The sequence below is a fragment of the Elgaria multicarinata genome, chromosome 7 (assembly GCF_023053635.1).
Source record: "Elgaria multicarinata webbii isolate HBS135686 ecotype San Diego chromosome 7, rElgMul1.1.pri, whole genome shotgun sequence".
NCBI lineage: Eukaryota > Metazoa > Chordata > Lepidosauria > Squamata > Anguidae > Elgaria > Elgaria multicarinata.
In genome coordinates, this window is record NC_086177.1 from 58,502,574 (window position 1) to 58,522,241 (window position 19,668).

Consider the following 19,668-nt stretch of genomic DNA (forward strand, 5'->3'; position numbering starts at 1 on the left):
GGGTTGTTTATCCAACACTGAATTGGCCCATAATGTCCTTTTTGAAATATGTTCTCTAATGTTCCTAAGACACGCAAAGCTATGTCTTCATTAAGGCATCCATACAACTCCATGTATTATACAGGCCAAAACATACGATGCAAGAAATTGGTAATTCAATCTCCCAAGTTTTTTTTTTTTAAAGAGGGTTCCAATTTTAATCAGAGCAAGCACTCTGGGGGAGCAATTTATAACACACACACACACACACACACACACACACACACACACACACCATTTTCTGGAACTTCTATAGCAAAAAAGGCATAACAGAGGGAGCACCTGTGGTTTGTTGTTGTTTTCCACAACTGAGGGGACCTTAGCAACTTTGGGGAAGGAATTTTAGACCCAGGAAATGACACAGGGAAAGGGGGTTAATCCCCAGCACTGTGGCTCCAATCAAATTCAGATCCCCCACCCCACAACTGGTTTTATTAAAAAATAAAATAAAATCTGGATTTCTGATTTTTTTTAACACATGGGTGCATTTTTATTTGCTGTCCTAGAAGTAAGGACAGATGTGGGTGTGCAAAAAGGATTCACTTTGACTAATGCAGATTCTGAAATGCACTTGTCTAAAGCACCACTACCCTCCTTGTCTCCTTTTGCAGTCCTCAGTGCTGTTTACTTTGGCATGAATAACAAGTCAACCACATTCTCCATCTCTTTGTTTTTCTCTTAATTTGTTGGTTTGTTTTTTTAGTAAACCTTAAATAAGTGCTTCCAAAAGACAAAGTAAGATATGCAAGCAAGTAGTCTTTTTATCAACAGTTTTGCTACAGAAATACACAAACATTTCAATGGCTCTTCATTAGCAAACAAATCAACAAGTGATATTTTAATGCATGACTTTATTCCATCTCTGTGGGGACCATAGTTGAGAGTGTGATGTACAGTACAGAGAAAGGAATCATCAGCCACAATGTCCCAGGGCTCTATCCATTGAGGACTTCTCAGCCTCTGCTTAAAGAGTGCATTTAATTGACTGATAGACAGTAGCTTCTTTGTTCACAGAAGACAGCGAAGTAATGGCAGCTTGAAAATCGTACCATCTACAGGGTCTCCTGAGACTAGTAACAGGGGGATATGTGTCAGGAATAAATAAATAATCTAATTATTAAGCCACTTCCTGTCAAGTTAACTCCAATTTGTTGGCTTTTGAAGGCAACAAAACGAGGCATTTTTCCTCATTATGCTTCTCTTTTTATACCACTGGTAATCACAGGCGGATTAAAGGGTGCCTGATTGGTTTTTTTGTCAAGGAACTGAGAAGCAGCCAACAGTATAGAAAAACAGAGTTGGGGTTAGAAGAAATTTCATGCTTGTCTCCTTTCCAGCTCCCTAACAGCCCACACTGCTGCCCCATACAGTGCCGCCAGCTGTACAGCAAATGTGTACCCCTCCAACTGCGGCCTACCAGGCCACAAGCTCCATCCTGAGAGCTGTGAGATGTCTCACAATCTTGGCAGGTAGCTACTGCTGTCATAGGCATAAAATTCTAAAGGTGACCTACGAAACCCTGTTAGCTAACCAAATGCAGCAATATGAGCAGCTGAAGTTTAACGAACACACATACGCTCTCTCTCTCTCTCTTGCGTACGCGTATTTTTCTCCTGTAGAAAGCATTTACTAGACCTAAAACAACAACAGGAATCTTATTAAAAATTATCTGAGCAAACATATTTGAGGGGAGGGATCCGTTTCTGCCATGAAACTTTTCTTTTCTTTTTAAATGTTGTATCAATGAATAAGTAGATAAGAGACAAATCTATTTTTTTAACTAAAAGAAAATCCAAGAAAACATGTAAAAAGAAAACTATTCCTTTTTATCTTCTCCTCAAACAGTACCAAAAATTCAGGTGAAATCAAAGCTGCCTGTAGGTAACAAAATATTAACAAAATAGCGTTTTCAAGCTCTGTATCATCTGGCAAGGTGGGGCAGAGATTTTACAAACAAGAAATACACGTGAAGAGTTCCTTCCAGCTGAAGAATGGAGGAGAGAGAGGACTTTCAGGCTGGCAAAGATTTTGAATCTAGAAAACTGAGCGGCTGCAGTGTTCTTATACCTGTACTTGTCCTTTTAAAGCTCTTGCAATTATATTTGGTTAATTTGCGCAGATAATTAAAATCTATTCATATTTACTATCTGCTTCATTGGTACTCTGAATCCGGTTTTCAGTTACAGTCTGCAAATTCCCTCTTTGCACGAATTCATACTAAGCAGTAACACTTCATTTTACATAAGTTTTATCTGATGTCCCCACACAGAGCTGCCAGCTGTACAGCAAATGTGCAGCTCGCAAACTGAGGCCTACTAGGCCACGGGCTCCATCCTGTGATCTGTTAGGCACCTTGCTGTCATTGGCAAGCATTCCTTGCTATCACTGTAACCATCTCTCCACACTACACAGAACTTAGAATCATCTGATTATTAGAATTTGTGGTCCACATTCCATTTTATCCTTTATTTAATCTATCCCCAGATCACACATTTGTTTAAATGTTTTGGCTGGTTTACAAATCATGCAGCCATCTGCACAGTAGGTGTAACACCATTTTTTAGATAAAAGTTATATTACAAATCAACAAAGATAAAGTCATTCAAACTGCTTTGGTGTTTGTTATTCTGCCTGGTTTGCTTGGACCAACTCTAAGAAATAAATAGAATTATCTGTAAATCGATGAACATCTATGAAAAACAACACCCAGCAGAACACAGAGCTTGCTCCATTACCTACGTTAATATCATGACAGCTGAGGAGAGATGACCTGGCCCACTTCTCATCTCTCCTGTACAGATGGCTATTAAAGAGAAAGTATCCCTTTTGTATGGTCCATGTAGAAACCCTTTATGAGCTTTTCAAATAAGCCAGCATTGCCCACATGAGGGTAGCTTTCTGTAGTATTAAACAAAGCAGATTTCATCTTTTTCGTCCTCAGCTTCTCATGAAACAAACCACAAATTCACCAGATTTAACACCTAGCTTTGAATGTGTAGATATTACCCCTATATTCCTACATTTAATGTTAAGTTACTAGAAACTTTACGGCAACAATTAGAATAAAAAAATCAACATAGCAAATAAGTGTCATGTTAAAAATAAAATAGAATGTATCTTTTCCACTGTTTCAATTGAAACTATTTAATTAAAAGGTGAAGTATCCATTTATTTACTATGTATACCAGTTCCTGTATAGTACTAAATTTATATTTAATACTGGATTACGCCATACATCTAAGTGTATCAATCTGGCTGGTAAAGAATTATTTTCATTCTTTGGAATACAATCTAACAAATTTCTTTCCTTTTGCTGACCCAGTTCTCAAATCACAATGATGGTGGGTTGTTTAAAACCTGGGTTATTTGTGACCATGCGGGAGTGAGCAAGTAGGCTGTTTCCACCAGCTTGCCACTTCTGCTTTGCATCCAGTTTAGCAAACCTAGGAACCTGGGCCTAATCCACACGAAGCAGGATATTGCACTATGAAAGTGGTATATAAAAGGCAGGAGCCACACCAAGCAGGATATAGCACTATGAAAGCAGCATATGGTATGTGCCAATGGGGCCCGATAGTTGCCAGTGCACTTCACTGACAACTGAAGTGCACTGACAACTACCTGATGTTTTTATACCACTTTTATACAGCTTTCATAGTGCAATATCCTGCTTCGTATAGATTAGGCCCTGAACGTGGAATTCTGGGTTGTTGAGGGACAAACAATCCAGAGTTTTAACCCAACAACAAACCATGGGTTAAAACTCTTGGTTATTTCTCCACCAACAACTAGAGTGCTGGCTTTGGACATCATGCCCAACAACCTAGGAATGGGGTGTTCTTGGGTTGTTTACCAAAGCAGAAACAAGGCAGAAGCAGTGAATGGATGGGGGCAGCATGCTTGCTCACTCCCATGGGGTCACAAATGGTTCATGGTTTAAACAACTCACTGTCATCATGATGGGCAAACCGGGTCTCTCTCTCTCTCTCATACATACACACACACACACACACACACACACACACACTTGTTTTTAAGCTTTAGAATTTATATGATTTGGTAGCAAGGTTTACCTCACACCAAATACATGTATGTGTAAAACCTAAACACAGAATAGTTTTCTATGGCTGCCTAGGGACTATGGGAAAGCCCAGTCAAGTTGATCACTCATGACAGCCGTTGATTCTTCCTTATTCAGCCTGATTGGTAAAACAAGGGGAAACCTCTCCTGAACTGAACAGAACACGAGCAGCAGACCAGATGGCATACAAGTTGGAGGAAGGCTGGCTCCAGTGAGGTAGTACAAGGTACTTCCTAGTTCCGCCTCTGGTTTTTCTATAAGAAACTGCCCCCTACGGGACCATGATATTGCTCAAAGTCTGGACCACTGGATAGCGACAAGTAGTGAGAAAGATAGTCCTTGTTTGCACAAAACTCTGCATGTACATCAGAATTCTGCACGCAAACAAGGGCTGCTGGATGAAGTTAGTATTAAAAAAAACAAGCATACCTATTTTCATCTGACAAACACTGGAAAGTGGGCTTTATTAATTTCTGACCCCTTTTTGAGGTATTGCTTAAAACAGACAACAAAAGAATTTAAAAAAATCTCCCACACTACAGTCCCAATCTGGATCAGGGCCCCTTTACCTACACTGGAGGACAGAAAAAATATGTAGTTGCAAGACACTGATTTAAAGTAATGTGTGTTCTGGCTGTGTGGCTCTAAAATTTTCAATTGTGCAGATCTTTACAAATGCATCGTTTCTTCTAGATAAAACACATTCTTCCTTGTCTCATGTAAGGCATTTTCACAGTTTCAGATTTATTCTATTCCAAATCATGTCATACTTGAAGAGATATTTTGGAGAAGCACAATTTGAAGTCAGCAAAACATAAGAAGTACCATTGATACAATGCCGTTCACTGTCTGGATGAGAGGAAAGTTTATTATAGCAAGTTCACTTTATAAGACAGCAGTAAGTGTGAGCTATATCCACTTTCTCTCCCTCATGTTTCTCATACTGCTGAATCATTTCTGCTGTTTTGTTTCATGAAGGAATTAGACCAAATTAACGCCGCTAACACACTTTGTTTATAACATAATAGACCAGGCCCATTTCCTCACTGTAGTGCTTTGACTGACAAGGTCTGCAGCCACAAAACAGAAAGGGTGCAGGAATTGGCCCAGTTTAAGCATAACAGGAAAGCATAGTTTTCCTTTATATTACAACCCTGCACAAGCCTCAGGCTCATGTGCTTCTCCTTTCTCTTCTTCATGCATGTACACGGGAAGATCTAAAGTTTCTGCTTTCAGTTTTGAATTAATCACAGTCCCCTGAGATGCTCAAACTCTGGGAACTCTGTTTTGTTTGGTCTAAACTATGGTTAGTTAAAATAAATCAGGATCAAGCTATGGTTTGGTATCCTGTGTTTGTAAACTAATCGCAATCAGAATAAACCACGGTTATCAGAGTTTGGCCATCATGGGGAAATGTGGTTAACTGTAAAGTGGAAGTGGAAGCTTTCAGTCTCATTCTCAACTGTATGAAGGGGAGTGCAAGAGTCTGAGGCTCGTACATGGCCATTCTAGTAGCTGTTGCTTCTCGGTTCAAAATATTTTTTTTTCTTAAATAAATGAAATTAGTCACTGCCAAGCTCTAGAATTTGTCCAACTCATCTCAAAATATTGCAGCTACATAATCTAGTACAAAATCATGTGGGGATGCTAGTTTACAACCTAAATAAAGTAAACAATAAGGATGCTGGAAAAATACCGATGGCCAAATGAAAGTCTTAATTATTAGTCGCATTATCAATTACAAAATGTTAAATTATGCGTATGGATAAAAAGAGGCTGTAAAGGAGAGGGAGGGAGGAAGGGATTTTAAAAGAACAAGCCTGGAAAAGCTCATCATACCGCATCACCCAAACTTTCTACATCATATTTATTGTTATAGAACCATAGGTTGCTTTTGACAGTCAATAGTAGCAACAGAGTACGACAAAGATTGTGATTCCCCGTACCCCCTTTTATCATTCTCTTTGTCAGTCTGATCAGTCCTCAATGGTAAATGTGCTTCTCTATTGTGCACAGCCAGCGGCTTGCAATTTTGCTCACTATGTTTCATGAGACAGTTGTCTGTGGCTGTTTGGAACATATTTACCTCTTTGGGGATTTATGTACTAGCTGCAATGCCAACCTTCATAGTACTAGAGATTTCCTTCTAACTAAAAAGGATAATTGGTGGTTGGTAATTATTGGTCAAAAATTATCAGACTGAAAAAAATTAAGCCTTCATAAAATAGTTCTTGGCAATATCATCACTTTACATTATCTGATGCCTAACAGCGCTTTAATCAGAGCACTTACAAATTCACACTTCAGCTGTTGGTTCTCATAATTTCAGACAGAAAGGATCCTTTTGCCGATTTAAAAAAAGCAGTAGTCAGATTCTTATCCATTTCATCTATGACTGTGTTGAGGGGAAAGGGTGTAAAAGGTAATTAGATGGGGCATAAGCAGGGTTAAAACGTACTGAGCTATCTACCTATTTTCAATCAAACATCTCTTCAAATTAAGCACTTCTGCCTCTGCCCAAAGCTTCACTTAGACAAAGCATTTTTAAAACAGAAAAAAATATTCTGCACAAAGAAACAATTAACACTAGCTTGTAACTACAAGCAATGTTGCCCTATTTAGGTTTTCAATACCTGACACTTGAGGGAAGGAGCAGGAATGCACCCCTGTCACCTCATCCCATCTAGGGTGGCCATGCCATCTACTTTACAGAGGACAGTCCTGTATTTAAAAGGCTGTCAGAGGATAGACCTCCATTTCGAAATCTGATCACATAAGGGCATAACGCCTCAATAGGACTATGAACGGACAAATCAGGATATGGTAAAATTAGTATGGAACAGCAGCGCTGATACTCCTGCCCTTTTAATTTAAATAACTATATCTAAGCAGCATTACAAGATTTCACCTTGATATGATGCATGGTGTAAAGCCCATTCATTGCTGCATATCTATTTCTATACCAGAATAACTTGGAATCATAGTCTTTACATTCCCCACCACCACCATTACAGCATTGTTAGCATATTTAGCAGGACATGTACATCTTAGCATATCTACAGATGATAAGTTATAGAAGACTAGAATTTACACTGATATGGGCAACATGGAATAAATACTGTGAAGGACAAGGGTGCAAACCTGTGCCTTTAACTTTGCTGTTGCTATAAGGTTGTAAGATCTGCCCCTAGGTAGGATCTATGGTCTATTGTTCAAACTGGCTGGGCCAGGCTTTGGTGGCTGTCAGCCAAGGTCATCCCTGCCTCGAGCCAGTCCAACTCCCACCGGCACCTGGAGATTATCAGAGCGGTGGACAAACTAACGGGATTCAGCTCTGGGAAAAAGAGGTGGCTTGGCCCCTATGGGAGGGGGGTGGGCTATAGCCCGGGAAGGGCACTGGTTGGTCTACCTAAGTCATGGGACAGGGGGTCCCAAAAGGAGATAAAAAGCTCTATGAAGAAGATCCTCCATCTTCATTGGAGGTGTGTGTGTGTATGTCAAGTGGGAAGGTCAGGTCTGTGGCAACCACAGAGGTAGCCTGGAGTTTGAAAGGTTTTTCATGTTTTAACGTGTGTGGGTGTTCTGGAGAAGGCCAGCCGGTCTTCGGCTGGGTGTGGGGACGTATGAATGCTTCTTGGGGTAATGGCTAAGTGTTAGAGCTTTCCCTCACCTTCTTTCCTCACTCCCCCTTTTCCACATTCCCCTTCCTCCTCCCCTTATTCTCCCCTTCCCCATTTTAAAAGGGGCTGTTTTACCAACCAAGGTCTTACGTGGTAATTTGAGTGATTGCAATAAAATTGCTTTGGTCCCTAAATGTGTGTCTTTGTCTTATTCCCTTGAATATCTGGCTCGTCCCGGTTGTGGACAAGGCAGGGAGGTGGGTTACTTGGGAGTTTAGGACGTTTGGTCCAGGAGCCTACCTTGCAGGGTTGTCAGGTGGACCCTGACTTCCTTTACAAATACCATGGTGTAATTGAAGTTGTTCATAATAGAACTCTAGTGGTTTTTGTTTTCTATTAGATGGCAGAATCTTCCTAGATTGAATGGCATTTCAATTCTGTAAATATGCCAGGGTGGTGAACATCTGGCCCTGCAGATGTTAGATTGCAACTTCCGTTGTCCCTAGCCAGAACATCCAATGGTGAGCAATTTTGGGAGTTTCAGTCCAACAACATCTGGAGGGCCACACAACCCCCATCCTGCTACAAGCCAGATAAAGCTATGAAAGACTGCCAATAGTCTCACTACCATCTTTCTTTGGAAGAGGAACACCCTTTGGCCAACACAATAATATTGCCTATCTTATTTGAAAAAATAATGCAGTTCACAGTACAATTAAAATAATGTACTTGAAGTGATTAATCAGCAGATTGTAAGCCTATGCGGCAGGGTCTTGCTATTTACTGTTTTACTCTGTACAGCACCGTGTACATTGATGGTGCTATATAAATAAATAATAATAATAATACATTGACTTTACATTAAAATCCAATTCTGCAATTTAGGCCTTAGCTAGACCTACCTTTTATCACACGACGGAGGAGGTAAGATCTCGTGTTGTGTTGAACGCGAGATCCCTCCTCCGTTTACACGTGAGGCACAACGACCTCAGGAGGAGAGGTGTCACGCCTGGCATTTTTTAAAAGCATCAGGAGCGCACGAGCTCAAATTCGCAATGAGCTTCCAATGCGTTATCTTAGCAAACGTTAAATTAACTCTTTACAGAAGGAGAGTATTAAAGTCTTCATAATGCATGTGGTAGGGAGGGGGTGCCGAGGCTCAGAAATAATGTATTACTTAAGGGCTACCCACTGAATTCATGACTGAGATGAGCTTTGAACTGTAGGCCTCCAGGTCATAGCTCATAATATCTTGTTTTTGTTTTGGCTCCTTGATACATTGGTAATATTAAGGCTCTGAATTGCTAAGGGCATGAACAATTCTTTTCTGAAATAACAAAATTCCAGACCCTTTCCTGAATGAATTCTATAGCAATAGTTTGCTACTTTGGCTATTTCCTTCCCACATGTTGGAAATTAACATTTCTCCCCATCCTATCCTAGTTCCAATTCTTCCATTCTTCTTTGCCACTACTATCTTCTTCACTTTTATACATATTTTTATGCTTATACCCTACCATTCCAAAACAAGAGTCCTCAAGGCAGCCTTGATGTTATACATTACTTCTTTTGGAATGAGAACTTTCCTTTGTCAGTTCCATAGGTGGCAACCCTCCCTTTTGTGGAAGTGTAGGCAGTATAGGAGCTGCACACCCACAGGAAAGCAGAACTTTCACATGTGCTTGTGGGCATCTCGCTTTGATGATGCCATCTTCATTTAAGGTAATGCCAAAACGCCATAAAATCAAAGAGGGTACCCTATTTCAAGCAGGAAGCTAAGTGAATAAGAATTAAAGCATGAACGAAAAAGAAAGGAACACCTACAGAAAGGAAAAGTAACACAAAGAGAAACTTCCCTCATGTGCGAATAGACTTGTTCTTCTGTGGCACTAACCTATATATTACGCCAGTGCACAGATCCGAAGGTGTGCTATATTTTCCATTTGGATAGTGCTATTATGACAATTCTCAGTCCTGACAAACTCTCTGCACCTCTTTGAACCAACAGCACACAGGTGACAATTACTTTACCTTGACAATTTGAAATGGTCATGTAGCTGAGGCTTGTTAAGGATACATGGCGCCAATTTGGATCGGGACCACTATCCTCCAGGAGGAAAGACTTAAATCTTCCCCCTACCAGGGCCGGCCCTCCCAGTGGCAGTGGGCTTTGTGGGTCATCCGCAAAGCCCACTGCCACTGCCCTACCATCTCCAGTGGATGTTCCGGAGTGCCCCGCCAGCTGCTGTCCTGCTCTTCCACTGGCCTCAATGACGGAGTGGTCAATGAGGCTCTCTGGAGCAGCCACCCTTCCCCTGTTTCTCTCCCTACACTCATCTGCCTTACTTTTGCCACTACAGTGTCAGCTCTACGGAGAGGCACGTGGCTGGAAGAAGCAGCCATGAGGATCTTGTGATTTCCGGGTGAGCTCTCATGACAGTGCTGCAGCCACTTCTTCTAGGGCTGATGCGGCGGCAGCAAACATAAAGAGAAGGGGTGGACAATGGGGGAAGAGTTCAATGCAGCAGGAAGGGGCGCAATGCAGCTGTCACAGCACATGATCTCTCCAGCCTCAGGCAGAGAGAGAGAGCGCTTGAGTTGGGGCTGCTACCCATTCCTCCCCTAAAATACTTGCCACCCACTTAGGGGGTAAAAAAAAAGTTGGGGATTTTTTTTGGGGGGGGGAACAGTGGGAGAGAATTTTAACCCTCCCCCTCCTGCAGTATAGTGAACTGAATCGGGGCCATACCTGCTTAGAGTAAAAAGAAAAGACTCATACATATAGTTTGGCTCTGAGATTCAATGACAGAGTTTCGATGTTGGAAACCCAGGTTAAAAACCCTGCTCAGCTAGAAATCCCACTTGGGCAAAGCACTTTCAGCATCAGTTACCGCAACAAAGTTGTCGTCAGGGTAAGCCACTGAGGAAGGAGGAGAGGATACAAATCACAGAGCTAACGAAGTAGGTGGCGAGAACAAACAGCTGACCCTAGAACGCTAGAAACTCGAATCTCCAGACTACAGTGGCAGCTCATTCAATAATCAGGAAAGCTGCTTTTACCAGATTTTTTTTCCCTTTTTCTTTTTTGGCGTTTATTAACATAAATTTTATTACCACAACTGTGTGCTAATATGGCATCTACAGACCTCCTGCACCAGAAACGGGATACAGTTGTCCCTTGCATTTTCAAATACCTATAGAAGCATGTGTTATACATACTAATTCACACAAATTCCTCTTTCTTAGTAATAAAATTCACATTTGGGCATAAGCCTGTTGACAGCAGTCTTTTATTCTGGTGCGATCTTGGTAATGGCCTGTAAATTCTAAATAAAGCAGAAAAGACCGAAAAAAGGGGACTGGCAGATGGGAGGCAATCATGGCAGAAAGAAAAAGGAAAGAAAAAGAAAGAAATAGTGTCATGTGGAAATGAGTACTACCATGTAAAAATACAAAAATGCCATTTCCCTGTATTACAAAACTTAATTCAGGTTTCTATACACTCTCAGCAACACAATTATTTCAGGTTGTTAATTCTTACAGTCAAGGCAATCTGACGTTTTAATCAGGGATGCATCTCGTATACTGAAATCAGGCATTGCTTTCAGTAAATGCATATTATTAAAGTTTGACTTGCAAGGCATTGTCTTTGTGTGATGGCATTTTTTCCTTCTTCTGGCAAGATTTTATAGTAGGCACAAATAAATCTGTGTCACTATGGTTATGGTATGAAGCAGCAGCATGCATGACAACCAGCAGGGAAAAACACCTCTTTCCTATTTCATCTCATCCAACTTTTAAGAAAGTAAGGCATGTCGGGCCACTTACAACGTTGACATTTTTGCTTTCACAAGTTTCTCTTGTGATGAAAATCCTTACTGCTGTAAAGACTTTTATCTGTATCTACTCGCAAATCAGATCTAGGTATACTAAGAATGGCAGAAGTGCTTCAGCATACCCACTTCTTGCACATAATACACATACTTCCTTCTAAAGTTACAATGGGAGTGACTCCCAAGAAAAAAGATTTGTAACATTAGAAGTGACTTCCAATGTTCTCACCATTTTTATAAAGAAAATAAAAACCCTCAATACTTATTTACCCCTTTTGAAGTCAGATTCCAATCTGGCTTGATCAGGTTTTACCTGCTCAGAACGAAACTTCATTGTATTCTACCAAGTGATCAGAGCCAGGAGGAAAGTGGGTGGCAAGTAAACATACCCTATGAGACTGCCTGGCAATCCAGAATAATCCCTTACCCACATAAATGTCAAATGTTCTGTTTTTGCCGCTTGCTGAATAGCTCATTAAAAATATCCAAACGCTGAATTGAGATCCGTCTAAAGTGGGAAGTTAAATGTGTGTGTTTATTCTGTATTTATGGGAAGATGCCAACAGCCAAGTTGATCATATTATACCAGTGCTTTATTACTTGCTGTTCGAAGGGCTATTCTTAACCTTAAAACCCCATAATGGCTTGAGACCAAGATACCTGAGAGAACACCTCCTCTCATATTTACCTACCTGGACCTTGAGATGTTCTTCAGAGGCCCTGCTCTGGATGCCCCCATCAAGTAATTACCAAGGACAGGGCCTACTTGGCGGTGGCACTCAGTTCTGGAATGTCCTCCTCAGAGAGGCTTTCCTGGTGCCATTTTTGTGGTCATTTTCATGCCGGTTTAAGACCTTTTGACTCTCCCAGGCCTTTGTTATTTTCTCCACTAAAATTGCTGCTTTGAATCACTGTTTATGTGCTGTATATTTCTAGTTGTCTACTTTTATTCTGCTTTTTACTATACACTTTTATCCTGCAAACTGTTATTTTATAACATTGTATTTTACCATTTTAATTGTGAGCAGCCGAAGCAACAATGCTTTGTAAAATAGATAGATAGACAGATATTTTCAAATATAAATTACTGCCATTATCATCGTATGGAGTAGTTCCAAGTGGTGTTTTCTGCAAACCTATGCACATTATCCTGGGATACAGTCTGGCTGAATACAGTTGGGAATTATTTCTGAACAAAGAGGCATAGGATTGTACAGTGCACGTAACCTATCCTCAGACCCTATACATAAGAGCAACGGTGGACACAATAACTCCACCACTACAGTTTCAATGCTATTTCTTTCATGTTTACAGCAATTTGTGATTATGTGTCTAAGGCACAATGCCATAAAACAATGTTTCTCAATCTTTTTGAGATACATTGATTCTACGTTATGCCCACACACCCAATCCAATATTAACCATGTGTCCCAAAGCTGAGCATGCAAAGATCCTTGTCTGTAGTTGTATGCATACAGGCTGCAGCTGCATGCAAAATTCTATGGTTTGGGATTCTAATCTAACACTAACATTAGAAGAATATAAAATAATATCTCTGACACTTCCCAAAGCCATACACAGGAAAATATTCAAACACAGTCGAAGTAGATTAGAACGGGATCATGCTCTCAATCCAAAGGTGATCAATGTGGCTCTTCTGCTACCTGTCTATGGCTTGGTTGTGGGTAGGAGGAAGCCTCCATTTGCCTCAGCATCCTGTTATTTTCAATCATCTTTGCTCATGTGCTCTCCAGGTTTCTTGGTTCCACAGCTTGAGAACCACTGCCATAAGATATGGAGGGAGGTTGCTCAAAGATTGGGAAGGGAGCTCCTAGATATTCTTTCTGAAGACAATGATGCTGTCATGTCAGATAAACGTTAGCACAAGAAAGACTTCAGAATACTGCCGGAAGGAGCTATAGAAAGTACTGAACTATAAAGAGAGTCAACTGAGGATGACCCACTACTGGTGCAACATCTGGCTGACCCAGTTCTACTACAACTTTAATCCTTTCTTCTCCTCCATGCTTTTTGTCCTCTGCTTCTCAAATCTGGAGCTGTGCATTCAAATTTGAGCCAATCTGGGACTGCAGCTATCCACAATTTATTTCCCGTTAGCCTCCTTGTCTGTAGAAGTCTCTTTCCACGTAAGGCTCAGAGATCTTCAGTTGCTTGTGAAGATTTCCTGAAGATCTGTGCCTCCCATTCATGTGGGATTCTGGAAAGAGATACCCTCTTCAGATGGGACCAAAGAGGGCTGTCTCAGGCCTGATTTGACCATGCAACATGAAAAGGGTGCACAGCACTGCAAAACCTTATCTAGCAACATTGATACAATGATAGAGCAGCTGTGATCCCTGCCACTCCGCTGCTGTAAGCGGTCTGGCCCTGCCATTAGGGAAGATAAAGTGGGCCATCTTAGGCTGCTGATCTTGGGGCACCATTGAAGGACAGCAAACTGCTAAGTTAATTAGTTTATTATTATACTTTGTTATCACTATGGGAAGGCGTAATTTATTTATTTATTTATTTACAATATTTATATACTGCTCCCCATTCAAAATTTTGGAGCGGTGTACAAGATAAAATTAAAACAGAATAAAACACCTTAAAATAGATTTTTAAAAGAAGCAAAATGGAAAGTGAACCGTGAACCGTGGCTGGCTATTAAGGAAAGGCTTCCTGGAACAATGACATTTTCAGGAGGCACCGAAAGGAATACAAAGTTGGTGCCTGCCTGACCTCCAGAGGCAGGGAATTCCATAGGAGGGGGGCTACCACGCTGAAGGCTCTTCCCCTGGTGGACTCCTATCGGACGGTAGGTCTATGTGGAACCACCAGGAGCATGTTGATAGGGGAGAAGGCACTCTCTCAGGTATCCTGATCCCAAGTTGTTTAGGGCTTTGTACACTAGTACAAGAATCTTAAACCTGTAATTTGAACAAATTGCTCAGGTCATCTCTAGTCAGCTCATCTTGCTAATGCAATACCTTAGTTCTCAAAGCTAAGATAATACAAACTTGCGATTTATTCTTAATTCTACTAAGTGATAATAAAAACACCAGAGTATTCATTCAAAAATACAATTCACCTTATAAGAATAATTTAACTTGACAGGATGATCCTAACCATGCTTACTCCGAAACAAATCCTATTGGCTTTAATGGCATTTACTCCCTCTTAAAAGTGCAAGCCACCAGCTCGCTGGGAAATGCTGGGAGTTGTAGGGCTTTTTCTGTCTAAACATGCATAGGATTGAGGCCTAAGTGTCTTTAGGATTTCAGGCTGAGTTTCTTAAAATTCAAAATAAGTTAGTTGTAAAGGAAGTGTATAAAATTAGTTGGCAAACTTTAATAAGTCCAACAAAACTACAGGAAAACAAATGTAAAAAACAGTTTGTAACACCAATCTGGAGTGTTGTAAAGTGATACTTGTAGAATAGATTGAAGGAAATATTTCATTTTTATGAATGGACATGCAGCTATAAATTAGTATACTAAAATGAATATTTTGCAAAAAGTTTCTTTTTTTTAAAAAATGTAAACGAACAGGATGAAAGGAATACAAACAATGATTTCAATGCATGATCTTTGCTAACAGAATTTCTTAAAATAGGCAGTAACAAAAGGCAATATTGTTTTATTAGCAGGCAAAAGATGTGCTTGATAAATTTAATTGGCTTGCAGAATCCTTAGTGTTATTACTAAGTGGTAACCAAATTACAAATAGTACAAATAACCCAAGGGGAATAAACAAATAATGGCAAAATATGACAATTCAAAGAAAATGCTTAGTGTTTTTTATATTTTCTAACTTCAGCTGCCTCATATAAATATTATAAATGTAAATTATTGTTAAAGATGGTGACTGCAGATTTTAAATGTTTATAATAACAGACCCTGTGCATTGTCTCAATTAAATATATTATTTTATTTTGCAGTGAGCCATTCTTGATTGTTGTCTGGCTTTTTAAACACTACGTATATCCCTGTTTTATGGCCATTTGGATTATTTACGTTTTTGGGTGGCAAAACTTGCCAATTCTGATGTTAGTACCAAGGTGTTTGAGCAGCACTCAGTAGTGTCATTATTATAATAACTTCTGAAATTAAAACCTGTCTAAAACTCTGTGGAAAGCTAACAACCAGTTCATTAACCATTCCTGTTACTTTGTTTTCAATAATGCAAAAATGATTAGAAGTTTAATTTGTTAATCACCTGTGTTTTGACTGGCAGTAGTATATGATTCTCTGCAGAAGTCTAAACTAGCCCTTGCAGAAAATAAAACATGCTAATGTTTTATTAGGCCTAATAATAAAAAATCAAAAAAAAATCCATCACACCTGGGTAAATCATTGACGGATGCACAATTAATTTCTCCTTAACTCTGTTTAATTTTACAGGCAATGATGAATACAACTAGGAAAACAGTCTGTCTATCATCAACAAGATTTAATACTTCACTCACCAATCATGTGGTTTGCAACATGAACCTGGATATCCCACTCGTTGTAGAAAACCATCTGGCACTTGATGCACTGATAGGTCTTCTTCTGGAGGAAACAATGGTAGAAAGTTTTAATTAAGCAAGTGGTACAAACAACTTCACGCTCAGTATGCTTATGTGAAAAAAATGGCAAGCTAAAAAAAGCCAGACATTTTAAATGTGTTAATATTAGAACAGAATCACACACTATTTATGTCTCTCTCCGGTTCCTCCTGCACTGAAATACATTACCACCCACTTGCATAAGCTGAGTTTACACACCATGCTAACAAATGGTGGGTGGCAAGCTATGCTGGATAGGTGGTTATACAAACAACCTATCATACTCCCATCAGACAATAAAGCAAACAAGCTACACAAAATAGTTTCTTTCACACATCCCTTGCCCCTCCTCCTCCTGTAGTTCTCCCACCCAGGTGGGCAAGTACTTTTGTGGCAGGAATAAAGTTTGTTTTAGAGGAGCAGAGTGGGGGAAGCACTTTTGGTCATTCTTCCCGAGCAGCTCTGTAGGCAATCTTCGTAACCCACACTGTACGACAGACAACACGCTAACCCACCATAGGTAAAATAACTTACTGCAAACCATGGGTTCTCAGGGTGGCTTATTTGGGGAAAATAGCCAACCCTGGGAGGAGAGGGAAACATCCCATAGACAACAGCTAACCCATCATAGGTTGTTCTGAAAAATAAACCATCACGCATTAGCGTGTTGTGTGAACCCAGTCATAGGCTATATCAAGTCTGGGTTTGCTAATTTGATGATGCTGGGTCCATACAGACAAGAGCCATTATGTGGTTGCTGGTTAAACTGCTAGTAGGCGGTATGTAGCTTCTTTTTTATGGTATACATTTCAGCTGGTACATTTCATCTGAGGCTCTATGTATCATTTCTCCCAAGGTAGTGGTGGGGGCATGCATATGCTTGGGATACAGGGATAGCAGCGGGTGGCAATCCTTTGAGTATGCAGAATCCTTTCAATGTGTGCAACTAAATGGCCTGTTGTTCATCAAACAGAAGAAGCTGCCTTACTATTGGTCCATCTAGTTCAGTATTGTTTACACTGACTAATATGCGGCTCTCTGAGGTTTCAGACAGGGTCTTTCCCAGCTGGGGATAGAACCTGGGAGTTTCTTCATGCAAAACATGTTTTCTACCACTGTGCAACAATCCTAATTTAACTTCAGTCATCTGCCCAAGTGGCAAAACGTCACTGGAAAAACATCTATGGCAACTTTAACAGAACATTATCTTGGTCTTGAAATCTTCACAGGAATAATTTCATATACCTGATTAACAACTGTGTTAAATTGTTAATTCTAAGGCACAATCCAATGCATATTTAGACAGAAAGAAGTCCAGCAATGCTGGCTGGGGAATGCTGGTAGTTGTAGGACCTCTTTCTGCCTAACCATGCATATGACTGACCTTAATGTTTAATGAATGGAAACCTCCCTCCTGATTTAAACAGATTTCGATTAAGGCTATCATAAAATAGTTACATAGTTGTGAACAATATCTCCAGGAATTGTTGTTCAACGTTCATTACTCTAAAACATTTCTAGGACAGCAACTCTATAATGTTATGCTTGCACTATTATCTTGATACCAACTTAAAACAGCAGCACAAAGTTCACATACTTCACTCATTAGAAATATAGAAATGCAAGCATAAACTATGTTTTGTACAGTACAAATTTCCAGTGGTTTCCAATGATCTTACAGAGAGATTAAAGAGAAAGAGTTAGAAATCTGCCTCTTTATCTTGACCTGGAGTTTTTATATCCCTAATAGCAAATTTCTTGTATTTTAAACATGCCATCTTTAGCGAAAGTTAAAGTTACATAAAACTTATTTTAAATATTCATTGTTCTTTGATTAATACATAGTCGTTCAAGTCTCAATTACATAGCAACAAACCATGATTTTACATTACTTCCTAATCTTAAGAATGACTGGTAAATGTCAACATTCAAAGACTGTGTGGCACTTACAGTGCTAACTTAGGCACATCACTGGGAAATAAGACCTATGGAGTTTAAAGTACTTACTTCCAGATGAATGTGTATAGGATTGCTGTCTGTAACCCTATATACAATTCCCATTGAACTCCATGGGGCTTACTTCCCAATAGAGATGTACAAGACAGGCACTGTTACTACACTTGTCCAGCTCAAAGAATGTTATGCCTAAAACGTGCAATACTTGAGTAATTTATGCCTAAAACGTGCAATACTTGAGTAATTTATAGTACTCCTATAATAATCCTAGAGGGAAATGTCAGAAAATTACATTTACTAGTAAATTTCAACGCTAGCTTCATACCTTCATTAAAGATTTCATCCTCATTTCCATCATTTACAAGTAAAGGATATTTATAAGCCCCATGACACAAACATTACAGACATTTCCTGCTGGGTCTCCTAAAATCTTAAGAATTACTAGTAAATGTCAAGATTCACCAACTTGCATGTATACACTATTAAGTTTATTGCAAAGCCTTTCTATTGCATACTTGCAAGTTTATGGTAACTGTTACTGTTATGGAGTTTATGAGAACTACATAACATCAGTGTATGGAGAGAGTAGTCTCTGAAGAAGACCCAGGTCAAATTTAGGCTGCCCTTTGTTGAGGATAGACATTAAGGGTGCAATCCTGTACCTGCTCACCTGGGAGTAAACCCCATTAAAGTAGTACTTACTTCTGAATAGTCATGCATAGGATTGCACTGTAGGTCTTTTTGTGCCTCCTTTCTGTTCCTCTGTAACAAAACCCTCTGTAATAGGGCTTTTAACACAAAGTTACATTCTGTCTCAAACCCAGAGGAAGGTTTTTGAAATACCAACTAGAGATGAGCTAAAGTTTTAGCACTGTTTCTGCAGACTAATTTCTACAAATGTTTACATTTATAAAAATGGAGCAATTAACATTCCTAATGGCTCATATCAATTTGCATTGAATATCATTTCAATACAAACAATTTCAGATTTCTTGTTAAGGGCTTCTCCTTCAATCCAAGAAAGTATAATTGTGACTAATCTTCACAAAACCGGATGTGGTTCTCCTTTCCTTCCAGTCTGTCCATCAAACAAGACTAGGAGCACCACAGTCTGAAGGTGATGCTTTTGAATGCCAGGTCAGTAGTCCAGATCCTGGATAAAGGAGCTGGCCTGGCATGCATTACAGGCTCCTGGTTGGAAGAAGTGGACAAATTTGTTGCATCTCTGTGCCAGGTTTCTCCTTTAAAGCACCAGCCAAAGCTGGGAGATGGGGCAGTGAGGAGGCTGAGTTGCTGTGATATACTGTGATTCATTCCCTCTGGCCCAGAGCCCTGTTCAGCAATTATGAGTTTTGACTGTTTGTTCTTTAGATTAGGTGACTGGGAAGAAATAGGATTCTGTTGGTGTACCAGCTTCCTTACAGTCTCTATTCCTGAGCTAGCCAGTGTGATCTTGGCCATGGTTTGGAGTCTCCCAGACAGATGGTACCAAGCAACTTTAACATCAATACAGAGGCCAACTTGTTGGGAATGATTCCAGACTTAAGAACGTAAGAAGAGCCATGCTGGATCAGACAAAGGGTCCATCTA

The 19,668-nt window shown here is 39.9% G+C and overlaps 1 protein-coding gene across 4 annotated transcripts in view; it reads right to left on the reverse strand.

Moving 5' to 3' along the window:
• ZNF521 (zinc finger protein 521) overlaps nucleotides 1-19,668 on the reverse strand; it is a 332,567-nt gene that overhangs the window by 161,076 nt on the left and 151,823 nt on the right. For all 4 annotated transcript variants that reach the window (XM_063130654.1, XM_063130653.1, XM_063130650.1 and 1 more), the window contains one exon: nucleotides 16,042-16,126. In XM_063130654.1, coding sequence (XP_062986724.1) covers nucleotides 16,042-16,126 — 85 coding nt within the window. The remainder of the gene's footprint in view (nucleotides 1-16,041; nucleotides 16,127-19,668) is intronic.